The 18,300-nt window shown below is 40.3% G+C and overlaps 1 protein-coding gene across 2 annotated transcripts in view; it reads left to right on the top strand.

Annotated features, from left to right (window-relative positions):
• Positions 1-18,300, top strand: part of ABHD12 (abhydrolase domain containing 12, lysophospholipase) — a 218,669-nt gene that overhangs the window by 186,515 nt on the left and 13,854 nt on the right. For both annotated transcript variants that reach the window (XM_073627987.1, XM_073627988.1), the window contains exons 7-12: positions 6,641-6,770; positions 7,549-7,586; positions 10,094-10,173; positions 14,276-14,358; positions 14,878-14,956; positions 17,947-18,074. In XM_073627987.1, coding sequence (XP_073484088.1) covers positions 6,641-6,770; positions 7,549-7,586; positions 10,094-10,173; positions 14,276-14,358; positions 14,878-14,956; positions 17,947-18,074 — 538 coding nt within the window. The remainder of the gene's footprint in view (positions 1-6,640; positions 6,771-7,548; positions 7,587-10,093; positions 10,174-14,275; positions 14,359-14,877; positions 14,957-17,946; positions 18,075-18,300) is intronic.

Genomic DNA, 18,300 nt, shown 5'->3' with positions numbered 1-18,300 from the left:
AGAAGCCAGTTGATCACAAGGTTGATGCGTTACGTGGGATTCCCAGCTTCCTCGGGACCAAAATTACCTCAATTGATTAAGACAGACGTCTGAAAGGTATACATACAAAAAAGACATTTCCCAAAAACAATCATGAGACATACAAAAATGCTCAAAATTAATAAAAATATATTCTATCCATCTTGGGGAAAGTGGCAAGGCAGGAAAACGGACAATAAAAAAAATAAATAACTCAGTATGTTGGATATAGATATAAGTGTATATTGCTGTTGTTATTACCTTCAATTTTTAAACAAGAATTTTTCCAAACTGCAAACCAGGGGACCCCCCCCGTACCTACACAGTGGGCTATAGCTCTGAATTGGAAATCTTATCCAATTTTCTGCACCGATAGAATGGACACCATAATGTTGGAGAGAATTTTTCAAACTCTTTCTGATATAATGCTCCTTTTCAGATAAATGAGACATATGGTCTTCTAATAGACATTTGTTTTAGACTGATTCTGTATATGACAATTATTAAGGCTTATCATCTTGAAAATGTTGAGATGCATTTCATTGTTTTCCTTTTTTGTTTTACTTGTCTTCTGGCTTTTGATGTTGGTATCATCACAAGCTACATGTACATGAGGTTTGTAAAATATATTTATGATGTAAATTCTTTGATACTGTTTTTTCTATATAGCTATACTATTTCTTTTGTGTGTTGCTACTGAAATAAACAGTTTGTAATTAATGAAGAAGTCCAGGTGTGGCGCCGTCAGACTTCTCCAGAAAGCCAATAAAGCACAGATTATTCCATCTAGATCCAGGTCCCAGTCTCTCCCAGTTTGACTCTATACAAAGAGAATTTAATTTTAGCAGTGAAGACGTTAGCAGAAAGTAGGACGATTGCATCCTCCACAAAGCTAATGCACTCCTCAGTTAGGGTTGCCTGCTCACTGAAGGCCCGTGTACACATTACGAAAATCAGATGGGAAAATTCGTAAGACGAGCTGTCTGCGGATTTTCGGATGGTTAGTACGGTGCTTTCGACAGCCGATTTCACTTTTTCAGCAGACAAAATGGGATGTGCAGACTATAAAATCTTTGTCGGATGTGAACTCAATGTCTGATTTTCGGATGGTAAGTACAGAAATCATCACACAAAAGTCGAAAGTACTAACACGCATGATCAGAATCAAGGAACGACCCAGAAGAGTCCGGTCTTGTAAACTACCGTTCGTAATCTAGAATTAACATTCGTGTCGCAGCAATTGATGAAATGACGAAATGCAGCGCACAATTCTCATCTTCTTTAATGGGATAATTAAGCTGCTTTGCTGGTGATACTGATGTAGTTATGCCAAATGTATTTTAAAAAGCATATGTTTTGTAGTGATATAAATAATAATATTATTATGTTGTTTGATTTTTGTGGAAGTTACCACAACACCATTATCCCCGAGTTTTTAAGATCAAAGATACAACTATGTTGGTGCCCCTTGTTAATTTTCCATTGTGTTGTTTTTAATGTAACTGCCTACTCCCAAACTGTCATTTGAAGAAAAACACATAGCCAAGTATTATTCCACACAATTTTTTTATTGTGCGGAAAAAAAAAAACAGAAATTAAATTAGAGATGCTATCTGCCATCCAAATAAAAATAACTTAATAAAAAAGTGTGAATCAACACTCACCAAACTTCTACTAACATGAAATTAGCAGAAGGGGCCCAAAGGTTGGCGCTTGAGAAATGAACTTCCTCTTTATAGTCTCATAGTATGTCACTACGTTCGTGTTTGTCAAAGGACAATTTGTGGATAGTTGGTATGCTAGACAAAATCCTGCACACGCGCTTTTGACAAAAATCAGACACTTGGTCAACAATCAAACCGTTTTTCCAAGTTTTTAGGGGCCGCACGTCCTCTTTCATTAACCACTTCCCGCCCTATAGCGGATTGACATCCGGGAAGTGGTTCTGTTGTCCTGACTGGACGTCATATGACGTCCAGCAGGATAACATGCCGCAGCGCGCCCCCGGGGGCACGCATCGCGGCGATCGGTGGAGCGGTGTGTCAGCCTGACACACCGCTCCACCGATCTTGGTAAAGAGCCTCCGGCGGAGGCTCTTTACCATGTGATCAGCCGTGTCCAATCACTGCTGATCACGCTGTCAATGGGAAGAGCTGTTGATCGGCTTTTCTTCACTCGCGTCTGACAGACGCGAGTAGAGGAGAGCCGATCGGCGGCTCTCCTGGCAGGGGGGGTCTGCACTGATTGTTATCAGCGCAGCCCCCTCTCAGATCACCACACTGGACCACCAGGGATCGCCACTAGGACCACCAGGGAAGGGGCAACATGGATGGTCAGGTATGTACCCCATGGCCATCCACATGTGCCCAATCTGTGCCAATCAGTGCCCACAAATGGGCACTGATTGGCACCATTATGTCACTGATCTGCCCAGCAATGCCCAGATCTGCCCAGCAATGTTTTATCAGTGCCACCTGTCATTGCCCATCGGTGCCACCTGTCATTGCCCATTGGTGCCACCTGTCAGTGCCCATCTGTGCCCATCAGTGCCTACCTATCAGTGCCCATCAGTGCCACCCATAAGTACCCATCAGTGCCACCCATATGTACCAATCAATGCCACCTACAAGTGCCTATCAGTGCCGCCTATGAGTGCCCATCTGTGCCACCTATGAGTGCCGGATACCAGTGCCACCTATCAGTTCCCATCAGTGCCGCCTATCAGTGCCCATCATCAGTGCCCGTTAGTGCCACCTCATCGGTGCCACCTCATCGGTGCCCATCAGTGCAGCCATATCAGTGCCCATAATTGAAGGAGAAAACGTACTTATTTACAAAAAATTTTAACAGAAACAAAGAAAAACTTCTTTTTTTATTTGTTGCGCAAAAAATAAAAACCGCAGAGGTGATCAAATACCACCAAAAGAAAGCTCTATTTGTGGGAACAAAATGATAAAAAATTTGTTTGGGTACAGTGTAGCATGACCGCGCAATTGTCATTCAAATTGCGACAGCACTGAAAGGTGAAAATTGGCCTGGGCGGGAAGGTGTCTAAGTGCCTGGTATTGAAGTGGTTAAAGAGAACTCAATATGCATTGCATTCCAGGTTATTTGCTACTCTGTTGGGCATTAGGCAGTCCCTGTAGACTCATCTCTTAAGGGAAGCTTATCCCACTTCCATCTAAAAACTGCACTTCTACTTCTTTTCATCAGCTCATCCCTCAAACTTATAACCATTTGTTTCCTTTGCCTCTCCCTGTTAGATTGTAAATTCTCACAAGCAGTGCCCTCCTAATCCTCTTGTATTGAATTATATTGTAGCTATACTGTCTCCTGTTATTTTGTAAAGCACTGCAAACTGTTGGCATTATATTAATCGTGGAGTATAATAACAGAGGTGACAAGTTGGGGTCCTGATATTTAGACAGCATGGTAGGTATTCTTATGGCCAAATACTGAGAGGTAGCTACTAATTTCATTTGACTAGCACACTTAGGTAGATCTTGGAGGATGGGGTCTACAGGGGGCCTGTGAATTTGTCTCAGTATATGGTAAATCCTGAGTGGGTATTCAGTTGCCAAGGAGGTAGTATCTCCTAAGAATAGTAGTGCATCATCTGCATATGAGGATATTTCCTCTGTATCATTCCTTAGGAAACCATCAATATTTGGGTCGGTGAGACTGATGGATCTATAGCAATGACAAAAAGCAGGGGTAACAGTGAGCACCATTGCCTTGTACCTCTTTTTAATGGTTGTGAAAGAAGTTTATTCATGCTGATGTAGTGGCTATTGGATTTGAGTACAGAATTTGAATCAATTTAATAAATTCATGTCCCAAACCAAAAATTTTCCAGAAATATTGCCACCCCACTCTATCAAATGCCTTAGCAGCATCTAATGAGAGAGTGTTGTCTGTAGGTTTAGGTATAGTTGTCAAATATTGATAGTTATTGGTCTGTTCTGGATAAGCCTGGTTGGTCGATTTGGATTATGTTATGAATTGTTTTAGAGAGTACTGTGGCAGTAATCTTAGAGTCTAAGGTTAATAGTGAAATCAGCCAATAGGATTCTGGTATCCAGGGGTCTTGGTTTTGGTAGAACTATTATTATAACCTAATTCATCAAGGTAGGTAATATATCACCAAACTTTTTGTCGCTTTCAGATGGCAAGCCATCATTCCCTGGCGCTTTATTACTCAAAAAATTTGTCACTGCCTCATGAAGCTCGTTTACGATGATTGGAGCATTTAACATGGCTTCTTCTAAGCCAAGAAGAGTGGCTCAATGTAATTGTATTGCATCTTGAGTATATGAGACTTTAGCGTCTTAGAGATTCAAACTATGTGTTAAATTCCCACAAGATGAAGTGAGATTTTGTTCTAAACCAAAATTTATGCCTTTAATGCAGGTAGATGCTGTGTGTGCTTTTGCTATCGTGGCCAACATATGCCCCATGTTTTCATACTCATAGTATTTTTGGGAGTGAGGAATCTTCTGTCTTCGTTTTGGAGACATTTTATATACCGGTTGAGAATTCGCCCACAGTCTATGAGTTTCTGGATTGTGAGGTTTTTTTTTTTACACATATACCTCTTAGAAATGCTTTCAATTCATCCCAGACAACATAACTGGTTGCCAAATATCTGTTAACATCAAGAAATACCAGTCCACAGAAACTGTTTTCCATGCCTGCCCCCAAATTTCCATGCCAAATTGTGGCATAAAAAGGGTTTTGAACCGCTATAACCTTATCCTCCTGTATTAAATTTGTCCAGTTTTCAGAAGGTGACAAAGATCATGTAGTCATCCTGGCTAACTACTCCTAAAAAGGGTGTCAGAGACCCGTATTACAGTAATACTTGCAGGGTCCTCTGCATTACAGCTCAAGCTCATTGTGGTCTAACCAGGCTGCAAGAACCAATAAAATGTATTTTGCTTCTTGCAACTACTCTCAGCCTTCCTGGGTACGGTATGGTTTAGGGAATTCAGTTTTTACAAGCATCTTTTAACATACAGGTATTTGGTGCAATGCTTCTGGATTTGAATCAATAAATCTAGAAAGAGGAAGACTTTGGATCCCTGTTCTCTAGTTGTTTATTATTTCTAGCCAATTTTAAGGCAATTTCCTTATCCCTGTAATTGGACAATTCACGTGTAGTTGTAATGTAAATACATTATTTAAATGGTTTAAGAGGGCCCCCTGGTGGTGGAGGACAGAATGGTGCTAAAAATGAGGGCATCCTTCCCCAAAAGTAGGCTTAATTTAGACTTTAACGTGCATTTTTTTTTACTGCCTCCCCCCAAGCTGCAAAGGCTGCCTTATGGGGTATACACGTGGGGGTGCACCCATGTGTAGCAAAAATGATCACTTCTTTTGCATTTGGTGGGCAGTACAGCCTACCAAACACCACTTATTCAGTGCTATAAATGCAGTTGTGGTATGACGGTGCAGGCTTTTTTCGGAACCTCACCACCTGTCAAATGCCCTCTGAAAAGCAGTCCAACGCAGATCACTTCTCAAAGTGCAATGCTAGTGTAAAAAGACAAATGGTGTTCTATGACATTTGTGTCAGATTTATCTTCTGCTTGTTTTGGCATTCCAATGATATGGAGATTATTTCTACATAAATCATTTTCCATATCCTCCACTCTAAATTTATGATTAGTAGGTTTAAATTAAGTAGATTGCAGACTGCATTTGGGTAGAGCCACCTCATCTTCCTATGTTCGCATGCTGCTCTCTAGGGTTGTGATAAAGTTCTGCATTTTTTGCATGTTATGCCTAATAGGTTTAAGTTGGTATGTAGGACCTGTTACTGGTCTGTAGGACCTGTTAGTAAAGTATTACATGTATTTACTGCCGTTAATATATCCCACAAGGGGGTTCTGGTTCCTCCTCATTATCTGCTGGTTAAACAGCAGTTATAGGCATTGAGTGAATACTGACAGTTCCATGGGAAGTCTTTGCAGTGGAGTGTACCCCATTAATTTCTGGCTAGGATCTGTCTACATTTCCACTGCAAGGTAGTGGTCTGAGTGCAGAAGGCATTTTAGTAGTTGCTCTTTTGCGTACAAATGTATCCAGTTTTGCTGCTAGTGCTTGTCTTCAGTGGGATGCTGAGGTTGTGGTCCTCTGTCCGCCCACATGGCCGCATCATCAGAGTTCTGTGTATGAATGAACTACAAGTTTGACGTCCTTTGCGGCTGTCGGTTTGTAATTTTCAATTAACTACCACGGCGCAGTTGAGCGTTGAGTCTTCCTGTCAGTGTGAAACTGCCTGCCTGTACGATGTACGGCCAGATACCTCACACTGGCAGTCTGCAGGAGACTTACTTGCATGGCATCAGTGATTTGCTGATCACTGGTGCAATGCTTTCCAGGCTCCTTAAAAAATATATATATAGTAAATGCACATTTTTTTACCTGAAAATAAATGTACCTTTGTTTTTTTTTGTTTTTTTGAAGTGAACTTATCCTTTGATTTATAGCGCAAGATGGTAACATTTACATAGTTTAATCGTTGTTTTCTGTCTGCTTTAGTTGAATAGCCCTGGTATCAGTGTATATGTAGTGTGTTATCATTTGACCATCACTGATTTTGTTGTCTCTTATTTTTCAGGATGGGGTGACTCAGCTGGTTCTCCATCAGAGACCGGTATGACCTATGATGCCCTTCATGTCTTTGACTGGATCAAGGCCAGAAGTGGGGACAATCCTGTCTACATCTGGGGACACTCTTTGGGAACAGGGTAAATATAATACCTGTGCTTAGTTTATCTGGAAAAACTCATCCATACATCGACAGTAGGCAGCACCACCAGTATTGCATCTAAGAAATAGTTTAACAGACACACTCTTGGTTTTTCTTCCTTTTTGTCAAACAAAGAAGTAATTTGTAAAAATAATTGTTGTCACACCATTATTTACTTATGACTTAGCTTAACCAAGGAATAAGGTCTAGCTTGTATGATTGCAGTTCACATTACATTAAACCCATATAGAATGTAATGTCCATCCTTGGCTTCCTGTCACATTGCAGGTTACATTGGGGGTTATTTACGAAAGGCACTTGGAAGTGCAGTCGCTCTAAATCTAAGGGGTAGATCTGAAATGAGTGGAAGCTTTGCTGATTTTATCATCCAATCATGTGCAAGCTAAAATGCTGTTTTTTATTTTCCTTGCATGTCCCCCTTGGATCTACAGCGATTTTACTTCCAAGTGCACTTGCAGTGCAAAGTGGAGTTTCCTTTAGTAAATAACCCCCAATGTGTTGTACTGCTAAACATTAAACTCTGCTTTTATGTGCATATCTGTAGAGAACAAAGGCAGGAAGAATGACCTTCATGTTGCCTTAGATTGAATGTCAAACCATGAGTCAAGTTAGACTCTTGGACTTCAATATATTATTGCAACTATGGCCTGATGAAATTTAGTTGTGTATTTTGTCTCCCTTCTGCTATATCTCCATTATGGTCCAAATATTGCAATGGTGTGAATTTTTCACTTACTCTGTTTTGTGGTTTGCAGTGTTGCCACAAACTTGGTGAGGAGGTTGTGTGAAAGAGGTAAGCATTCTATTTAATAACACGTTTTCCTCATTTCCCAGCCTTGCTATATGCACATTATTCAGTCTACTACTCTGCTAGGAAAACAGACTTAAAATGTTTAGGAACTTTTAATGTTTGTTCATATTTCTGTTGCAACTGCATGTACTGTAGATTATTTCCTCACATCAAGTGATTTCGATAAATCAGCAACTAGCAACTTTGGAAGTGTTTTTTTACACCAGTAAAAGCCAATTATGCTCACATTCTAATTTATTGGACTGGACACCTGAGTCAGTTTTACACAGTACCTCCTATCTCCGGGTTTTGTTTAATATTGCATGTTCGTGGTATATTCTGCTGTAAGGGACTACTTAATACAGTCATGGCGGAAATTGTTGGCACCCCAGAAATTTTTCCAGAAAAGCAAGTATTTCTCACAGAAAAGTATTGCAGTAACACATGTTTTGCTATGCACATGTTTATTCCCTTTGTGTGTATTGGAACAAAACAAAAAAAGGGAGGGTAAAAAAGCAAATTGGACATAATGTCACACAAAACTCCAAAAATGGGCTGGTCAAAATTCTTGGCACCCTTTCAAAATTGTGGATAAATAAGATTGTTTCAAGGATGTGATGCTTCTTTAAACTCACCTGGGGCAAGTAACAGGTGTGGGCAATATAAAAATCACACCTGAAAGCAGATAAAAAGGAGAGAAGTTCACTTATGGGGCGTACACACGGTCGGACTTTTCGTCTACAAAAGTCCGACAGCCTGTCCGACAGACTTCCGGCGGACTTTCGGCGGACTTGCAGCAGACTTTCTAACGAACGGACTTGCCTACACACGACCACACAAAAGTCCGACGGATTCGTACGTGATGACGTACACCGGACTAAAATAAGGAAGTTCATAGCCAGTAGCCAATAGCTGCCCTAGCGTGGGTTTTTGTCCGTCGGACTAGCACACAGACGAGCGGATTTCGGGGTCCGTCGTAGTTACGACGTAAAGATTTGAAGCATGTTTCAAATCTAAAGTCTGTCGGATTTGAGGCTGAAAAAGTCTGCTGAAAGTCCGGAGAAGCCCACACACTATCGGATTACCAGCCAGCTTTAGTCCGTCGGCGTCCGTTGGACTTTTGTAGACGAAAAGTCCGACCGTGTGTACGCCCCATTAGTCTTTGCATTGTGTGTCGGTGTGTGTCACACTAAGCGTGGACAACAGAAAGAGGAGAAGAGAACTGTCTGAGGACTTGAGAACCAAAATTGTGGAAAAATATCAACAATCTCAAGGTTACAAGTCCATCTCCAGAGATCTAGATTTGCCTTTGTCCACAGTGCGCAACATTATCAAGAAGTTTGCAACCCATGGCACTGTAGCTAATCTCTCTGGGCGTGGACGGAAGAGAAAAATTGATGAAAGGTTGCAAAGCAGGATAGTCCAGATGGTGGATAAGCAGTCCCAAACAAGTTCCAAAGAAATTCAAGCTGTCCTGCAGGCTCAGGGAGCATCAGTGTCAGCCTGAACTATCTGTCGACATTTACATGAAATGAAACGCTATGGCAGGAGACCCAGAAGGACCCCACTGCTGACACAGAGACATAAAAAAGCAAGACTACAGTTTGCCAAAATGTACTTGAGTAAGCCAAAATTCTTCTGGGAAAATGTCTTGTGGACAGATGAGACCAAGATAGAGCTTTTTGGTAAAGCACATCATTCTACTGTTTACCGAAAACGGAATGAGCCTACAGAGAGGACAACACAGTACCTACAGTGAAAGAAGTCAATGATGTTTTGGGGTTGTTTTGCTGCGTCTTGCACTGGGTGCCTTGAATGTGTGCAAGGCATCATGAAATCTGAGGATTACCAAAGGATTCTGGGTCGCACTGTAGAGCCCAGTGTCAGAAAGCTGAGTTTGCGTCCGAGATCTTGGGTCTTCCAGCAGGACAATGACCCCAAACATACGACAAAAAGCACCCAGAAATGAATGGCAACAAAGCGCTGGAGAGTTCTAAAGTGGCCAGCAATGAGTCCAGATCTAAATCCGATTGAACCCCTGTGGAGAGATCTTAAAATTGCTGTTGGGTAAATAAGAGAGACCTGGAGCAGTTTGCAAAGGTAGAGTGGTCCAAAATTCTGGGTGAGAGGTGTAAGAAGCTTATTGATGGTTATAGGAAGCGACTGATTTCAGTTATTTTTTCCAAAGGGTGTGCAACCAAATATTAAGTTAAGGGTGCCAAGAATTTTGACCAGCCCATTTTTGGAGTTTTGTGTGACATTATGTCCAATTTGCTTTTTTCCCTCCCTTTTTTTGTTTTGTTCCAATACACACAAAGGGAATAAACATGTGTATAGCAAAACATGTGTTACTACAATACTTTTCTGTGAGAAATACTTGATTTTCGTGAAAAATTTCTGGGGTGCCAACAATTTTGGCCATGACTGTATGATGGAAATGTATTAATAAAACACACTAATGATATTGAAAACTTCTTCTGATTGTAACTTTGCTTTGTAATAATTTGTAGAAACACCTCCTGATGCCCTGGTCCTGGAATCGCCTTTTACAAACATTCGAGAAGAGGCAAAAAGTCATCCTTTTTCTGTGGTAAGCAACAAACCTGGGCTTGATGCTAGTGAAAGTTAAAATTAGGCTGTCCTGAAATTTTAAAGGCTTCAAGGAATGACTGATCAATTTTCAAATATGTATACCATAGTTTGTGGACGCTATAGCTTTCCTACAGTCTAAATGTACATTGGGATTTTTTTTTTTTTACCAAAGACTTGTAGCAGAATACATTTTGGCCTAAATTTATGACAAAATTTAATTGTATTGGATATGCTTTTTTGACAGAAATTAGAAAATATCTTCAAAATTGTTTGCCTTTTTTCATTTATATCGCAAAAAATAAAAAACACAGTGGGGATCAAACGCCATCAAAAGAAAGCTCTATTTGTGTGAAAAAAAGGATAAAAATTTCATGTGCGTATATGCGTATTGCATGACTGCGCAATTGCCAATTAAACTAGCGCAGTGCTGAATAGCAAAAAATGCCTTGGTCATGAAGGGGGGTATAACCTTCCGCAGCTTGAAGTGATATTAAAGTTTTGTTTTTTGTTTAAAAATAACAAACTTGTTATACTTATCTGCTCTGTGCAGTGATTTTCCACAGAGCAGCCCAGATCCTACTCTTCTCGGGTCCTTCGCCAGCCCTCCTGGTCCCTCCCTCCTGCCGAGTGCCCCCACAGCAAGTAGCTGTCTATTCAGACACAGAGCCGTTGCTCGGCCCCGCCCTCTCCCCTCATTGGCTCACTGACTTTAATTGACAGCAGGGGGAGCCAATGGCACCAGCTGCTGTGTCTCAGCCAACCAGGAGGGAGAGTTCGGACAGCCGAGGCTCTCGTGCAACATCGCTGGATCGAGATGAAGCTCAGGTAAGTAGTAGAGGAGGCTGAGGGGGGCTTCTGCAGCCAGGTTTTTTATCTTATTGCATAGAATGCATTAAGTTAAAAAAAAACTTCTGCCTTTTAGAACCACTTTAAGTGGTTAATGGTTGTGTTCAAAGACATAATGAATTAGAATTGGTTGTGTGTTATCAGCTTAAAACAGGCCTTTACCCATATCAACTTGATAAAAAATAATGTTCTCTATCAAGGAACATATTGTCAGGTCCATAAATATTGGGACATCAACACGATTCTAATCTTTTTGGCTCTATACACCACCACAATGGATTTGAAATGAAACAAACAAGATGTGCTTTAACTGCAGACTTTAAGCTTTAATTTGAGGGTATTTACATCCAAATCAGATGAACGGTGTAGGAATTACAACAGTTTGTATATGTGCCTCCCACTTTTTAAGGGACCAAAAGTAATGGGACAGATTAACACTCATCCATCAAACTTTCACTTTTTAATACTTGGTTGCAAATCCTTTGCAGTCAATTACAGCCTGCAGTCTGGAACGTATAGACATCACCAGACGCTGGGTTTCATCCCTGGCGATGCTCTGCCAGGCCTCTACTGCAACTGTCTTCATATTCCACTTCTTTCCTTTAAAAATTCTTTGGTTGCTTTCGCAGTATGCTTCGGGTCATTGTCCATCTGCACTGTGAAGCGCTGTCCAATGAGTTCTGAAGCATTTTGCTGAATATGAGCAGATATTATTGCCTGAAACACTTCAGAATTCATCCTGCTGCTTTTGTCAGCAGTCACATCATCAATAAATGTAAGAGAACTAGTTCCATTGGCAGCGATACATGCCCACGCCATGACACTACCACCACCATGCTTCACTGATGAGGTGGTATGCTTTGGATCAGGAGCAGTTCCTTTCCTTCTCCATACTCTTCTCTTCCCATCACTCTGGTACAAGTTGATCTTGGTCTCATCTGTCCATAGGATGTTGTTCCAGAACTGTGAAGGCTTTTTTAGATGTTGTTTGGCAAGCTCTAATCTGGCCTTCCTGTTTTTGAGGCTCACCAATGGTTTACATCTTGTGGTGTACCCTCTGTATTCACTCTGGTGAAGTCTTCTCTTGATTGTTAACTTTGACACACATACACCTACCCCCTGGAGAGTGTTCTTGATCTGGCCAACTGTTGTGCAGGGTGTTTTCTTCACCAGGGAAAGAATTCTTCGGTCATCCACCACAGTTGTTTTCTGTGGTCTTCCGGGTCTTTTGGTGTTGCTGAGCTCACCGGTGCGTTCTTTCTTTCTAAGGATGTTCCAAACAGTTGATTTGGCCACCCCTAATGTTTTTGCTTACTCTCTGATGGGTTTGTTTTATTTTTTTTTTTGCTTCACTGATAGTGTCATCTCTTTGGATCTCATATTGAGAGTTGACAACAACAGATTCCAAAGGCAAATAGCACACTTGAAATGAACTCTGGACCTTTTATCTGCTCCTTGCAAATGGGATAATGAGGGAATAACACACACCTGGCCATGGAACAGCTGAGCAGCCAATTGTCCCATTACTTTTGGTCCCTTAAAAAGTGGGAGGCACATATACAAACTGTTGTAATTCCTACACCGTTCATCTGATTTGGATGTAAATACCCTCAAATTAAAGCTGAAAGTCTGCAGTTAAAGCACATCTTGTTCGTTTATTTCAAATCCATTGTGGTGGTGTATAGAGCCAAAAAGATTAGACTTGTGTTGATGTCCCAATATTTGTGGACCTGACTGTACATTCCATATTTAATAATTACGCTACCAAAATTAGTGTCTGCTGTAAATTGCCTTCAGCATTGTTATTTTTTTCTTCTTGCTGGAAGCTGCTATTTTGCTGAAGCCCAGAGCCCCTGAACAGCAGTAAATCATAAAGCGGAAATAAACCCATCAATTTAATGGTTTCAGAAAACAAGTAACATTCCTGGAATGTTGGGATTGCTAACCGTCACATTTGCTTGTGTCCTCAACCAAACTGTCAAACCATCAAATGGTTGGTGTCAAAACTGTTCGCATGTGCAGCACCATGGCAGTTGCATATCAAAGAAAAGCAGCTTCCTTGGCTGTAAAGGCTTGGAGGGTTCAATTCTTCTTTAAGGTTGTCAACAGATCAGCCTCTACAAACTCCACGGTACCTAAAAATAGAGCGCAACTGAGCATGTGCAAAGCAGGGTAAGACAGTGTATTACTGGATTTTAAACAGTATAAGCACTTATTTTTAATCTTTTACATGGCTGTACCCGCAAAAGGGGCCATCCTGAAGTGATCCAGCAGGGCTTAATTTTCTGACTAAAGTTGCACTTTAATGCACATTGGGGTTGATTTACGAAAGGCATATATACTGTGCACTGCAAGTGCACTTGCTCCAGAGCTTAGTAAGTGAAGTAAAGCTTCGCTTTGCAAAAAATACTCAATCACATGCAAGGAAAATTAAAAAAAAAAAAATGCATTTGTTTCCAGCAAATGATTGGATGATAGAAATCGGCAGAGCTTCCTCTCATTTCAGAGCTACCCCCCAGATCTAGAGCAACTGCACTTGCAGTACACAGTATATTTGCCTTTAGTAAATCAACCTTGTGTTTCACTATTGTTGTAACTTAGATGAGGATCAGATCACATTTTATGGCAAATTACTGTAGTAAACCAGTTAATCCCAAGGGATTCACATACTTTTTCTTTACATTGCAATTCCCATAATCTTGAAGGTCGCTTTTGTGATTGGGCCATTTAACTTGTGTGCAATGTCATTTTTGATTCCTCATAGATAAAGTATATACAAAAACACTATACCCTTTTTATTAATTAATTTTAAGTCAGGTAAATTAATTTAATGAGCTGGGAAGTGTCTCGTCCCCTCCTCTTTTCATCCCCCTGCTTGTTCAAATGGGACATATGGCGCAGTCAACTTAGCTTAAGGGCACACTGCTTGTGCTCTGCAGAAAACCCATAATGCTCTGTTTTGTCATGATTGCCTCCTGTATTTAAAGTTTGTATATTAAATATTTTATACACATAAAAAGAACAAACTAGCATTTGTTTTTATATACTAAACTATAAAACTGAAATAATAAAATGTTAATTATCAAAAAAAAAAAAAAAATGTTTAAAAATTTACAAATGTAAAAATTATGAAATGAAATTGACTCAAACAAGAAGAGAATCATTAGTACAGGAAAATAGAATGTTGATCTGTGACTATGAAATTCTACGTCAGTTCATATAGTCTGCTAAGATTCTTCATGATGCTGTTCTAGGTGTACAGATATTTCCCAGGTTTTGATTGGTTTTTCCTTGATCCCATCACAGCAAGTGGCATCAAGTTTGCCAACGATGAAAAGTAAGTATGTAATATCTGTCTATGTCCTTAACTTGGCCTTGATGGTACATTTTTTTATAAGCAGGTATAATTGCAATGGACATTTTTCAAGAAACTAATATTTTTCTATTTCCAACAATGTAAGACTTACTGTGCAGTACTTTACCACCTGTCATTTAAGACCCTTGCAAACCTTCTGATCCTTGGTTTTAGAATAAACCTCAGCAGATCCCTATCCTCACCCAACCTGAACACTTGCTTTTTATTGCACTGCATGCTAAGAGCAGCTGAGACAAGCATAGACAGCCTTCCCAAGCAATATTTTGTTACATAAAGTCACTTGTAGTAATAATTGTATTGTGTACTCCCAAGATAGTTTAACTATTGTTTTGAAGTTTTTTGTGTGTACTGATCAAGAAAGCCAACCTATTTATACAAATATTTACTACTAAATAATTTGCTGATGACACCCGCATATGGTGGCTTAGATAAATTTGGAGCTTTCTACACTAAAGCATTCATATAATCCTTTTTTTCCAGTGTCAAATACATATCATGCCCACTGCTGATACTCCATGCAGAGGATGACCCTGTGATCCCATTCCATCTAGGAAGAAAGGTAACGATAGTCTGATATTTTGTTACTTAAAACTGAGATACAACAGCAAACGCATTAACACCAGACATAGAAATGTGTGTATGTGTGTGTGTGTGTGTTTGTGTGTGTGTGTGTGTGTGTATATATATATATATATATATATATATATATATATATATATATATATATATATATATATATAGGCTAAGTTCACCTTTAGGTAAAAAAAATAAATGCACATATTTTTGCCACAAAAAAATGTGCATTTAATATTTTTCTTCCTACAGAAGCCAGCAAAACTTTGCACCCATGACCGGTGGATTGCGGGTGCAATATCAGGCTCCTGCACACTCTCCTCCAAGCTTTCTGCCCATACCTCTGTATGGGCTTTCAGTTAGATAGCTGAAGGAAGTATGAAGATCTACAAGCGGAGTCCCATACAGTTGATCTGATCCTAAATGTGACTTCGGCTGTGAGGTAGAAAAACCACCATCTGCTATCACACGGGGGAAGGGAGGGATTACAGGGGGGCGAGGGTGGATGTGCTGGAACATGTTACATGTTGCACCCTAAATACAGGTGTGACATATAACATGTTCTAAAGCTGAACTTTAAAACTTGGCTGTCATAAGAGAAACATCTTTCTGAAACTGGTAGTTGCCTTTTGTTGGGTTTTAAAGCTGAACGCCAGAATTTCAGCAACTTTCTACAATGTGCTGGCTACTATGGGTTAAAGGGGTTGTAAACCCTCATATTTTATATTAAAAAAAAAAAATAACAAACATGTCATACTTACCTCCACTGTACAGTTCGTTTTGCACAGTGTGGCCCTGATCATTGTCTTCTGGGGTCCCCGAACGGCGCTCGCGGCTCCGCCCCTGCATCGGTAAACCCCCTAGGAAAAGCGCTCTCCCTGGGGTTTACTGTGCGGGTGCGCTCCCGAGTCCAACATTTGCGTCCATAGACACAGAATGCTGGACTCGGCCCCATCCTCCGGCGCCCGCGTCATTGGATTTGATTGACAGCAGCGGGAGCCAATGGCTGCGTTGCTGTCAATCTATCCAATCAAGAGCCGAGAACCCCGGCCAGAGAGGTAGAGCGCGTAGGATAGATAAATTAAGTGATGCGCTAAGTAATGATTAATTAATTAACCAATTAATATCACACTGTGTGTTATACGTGCAAAATAATTTACAAATATGTGAATAAATTATGTATATAAATCTCTACATAAAACCTTAGAAAATAAGACCTTAGAAAATAAATAATATATTCCGAACCCACATACAAGGTTCCCTAAATATTGAACAAACATGACCTACTTACAATAATTAATATCACAACCCGTGCTCTTGTGAAAATATGTGATTAAATATAAACTATAAAATATAAATGTGATTAGTCCACTGATTAGAGACACAGGAATACCTCCTCTTCACTTCAAACCAGGGCTTTGTGAGTCATGCTTGGATGGATTAGCGGTGGATTTAAATTATTCCGTTCAGCCGCCGGCATAGATCGGTTGATCCTTTAGCTTTTAGCGGTCCTCCCCAGTATGAAACACAAGATTGGGAAAAAATACCATTGCGCAGAGATAAACCAAGGTACATATAAAAACGAGCCAGGTAATCTCACTCACATGATCCCTTTTATACCGATCGCATTAGAACAAATGGTCAGCTACATTCAGCTCCGTGCTGCTGCCTGTTCATTCACCTCCAGAGTACACACTACTGAGAGCGTCACAGGCTCCTCCTCCCCATGCGTATCGTCACTAGGCACGTGACTTTTTCAAGGGGCAAACAGTATGCATTAAGGTGCGCGTAGGATGCATTAAGGTGAAAAAACACGAGGGTTTACAACCCTTTTAAGCCCAACAAGGTGAATGCCAAATCATGGACTTATCTCTTTTATTTACAACTGACAATTTTACGGAGCGGTGTGAGTACAGCTATCACTATACTCCCAATGCTCTGACAGAAAAAAAGATGCTGCTTTTTCACACAGCAGCATCTCTGCCTTTTCAGTCTCTCCACTATCCATTTACAGAAGGCTTTGAATTTTGTGAATGGGTTCACAAAACACAAAGTGCTCTATTATTGGGCAGGAAGAGGAGAGGGATGAGCAAAGCTGCTGCATTTGATTCTGCTGGAGCAGAGACCAGAAGGATTAAAGATTATTCCAAAAGTCAGCTTTAATACTAAGTCAAAGTTAGAATGTAATAAAACCAAGCCATTTCCAGTCTTCTTTAGATGAGACGGCATATTAAGCGTAAATATAGTCATTTATAAAAGTGTATCTAGGGTCATGATTGAAAATCATACATTCATCTCCCACTAGTTAATTTTGTACTTCTACTTTGCAAAGAATCCCACTTGTTTACTTCCTTGAATTCTGTTACAACCAATCACCATACCCTGTGAGTAGGCACTGCTGTGTCACAGGATTCAATGAGCCCGCCTTCTAAACTACAGAGGTGCATAACAGAAAACACAAACAACCCTTTGACCATGTGTATTTAACCCACCTGTCGCTCTCTGAGTGATTCATACTGTATAGTCAGCACAAGTAGAAATGAAGTTCAAAACTAGGTCTGGTCCAACAAAATATATAGAACACCAAACCTCATGATTTCCAGCAGGCAGCTGTACGATATCTCAATTTGCAACTTATTCTAGGGAAGGTCATTACAGATAAGGCTATGTTTAAACCAGTTGTGCCAAATGTTATGATATTTCTGGGGGCAGCTTCAGTGAACATAAATGGGTGGCTGGTATGGGAAGGTGGCACGAATTTCAGAGATCCATTGGGCCTTTGTTGGAAGCAAACGAAGGCAAGTTTTTATGGGGACTAAAAACACCAACATAAATTAATAGAGCTGATCGTTCATTTCCTTCTATTCTCCCAAGTGGTCTCTCTCATACTATTGATGGATCAGTGAAAAGACCTGTTACGTGCAATGTGTTATGCTTGTAGCTTTTTTAATGATTTTAAATTTGTTATTTCTTCAGCTTTACAACATTGCTGCCCCAGCAAAGAGTTTACGTGATTACAAAGTGCAATTTGTCCCTTTCCACAAAGACCTTGCATACAGGCACAAATACATATATAAGAGTCCGGAATTACGACAGATACTAAGGTAAGCAGGATACATGCAACTTAGGACAGATATATACTGCCTGATATAGGGAAACAGTGCAGCAGACCTGAGCATCATTTCCAGCCATTGAGCTTGTAGAATACAGCCCTGGCCAAAAGGTTTGAGAATGAAACAAATATGAATCTTTACAAACTCTGCCAGCTCAGTTTTTATTATGGCAATTTGCATATACTCCAGAATGGTATGAAGAGTGATTAGATGAATT

This window comes from Aquarana catesbeiana, linkage group LG04 (genome assembly GCF_042186555.1).
Source record: "Aquarana catesbeiana isolate 2022-GZ linkage group LG04, ASM4218655v1, whole genome shotgun sequence".
In the NCBI taxonomy this organism is placed as follows: Eukaryota; Metazoa; Chordata; class Amphibia; order Anura; family Ranidae; genus Aquarana; species Aquarana catesbeiana.
This window is presented reverse-complemented; position numbering and strand designations above follow the sequence as displayed.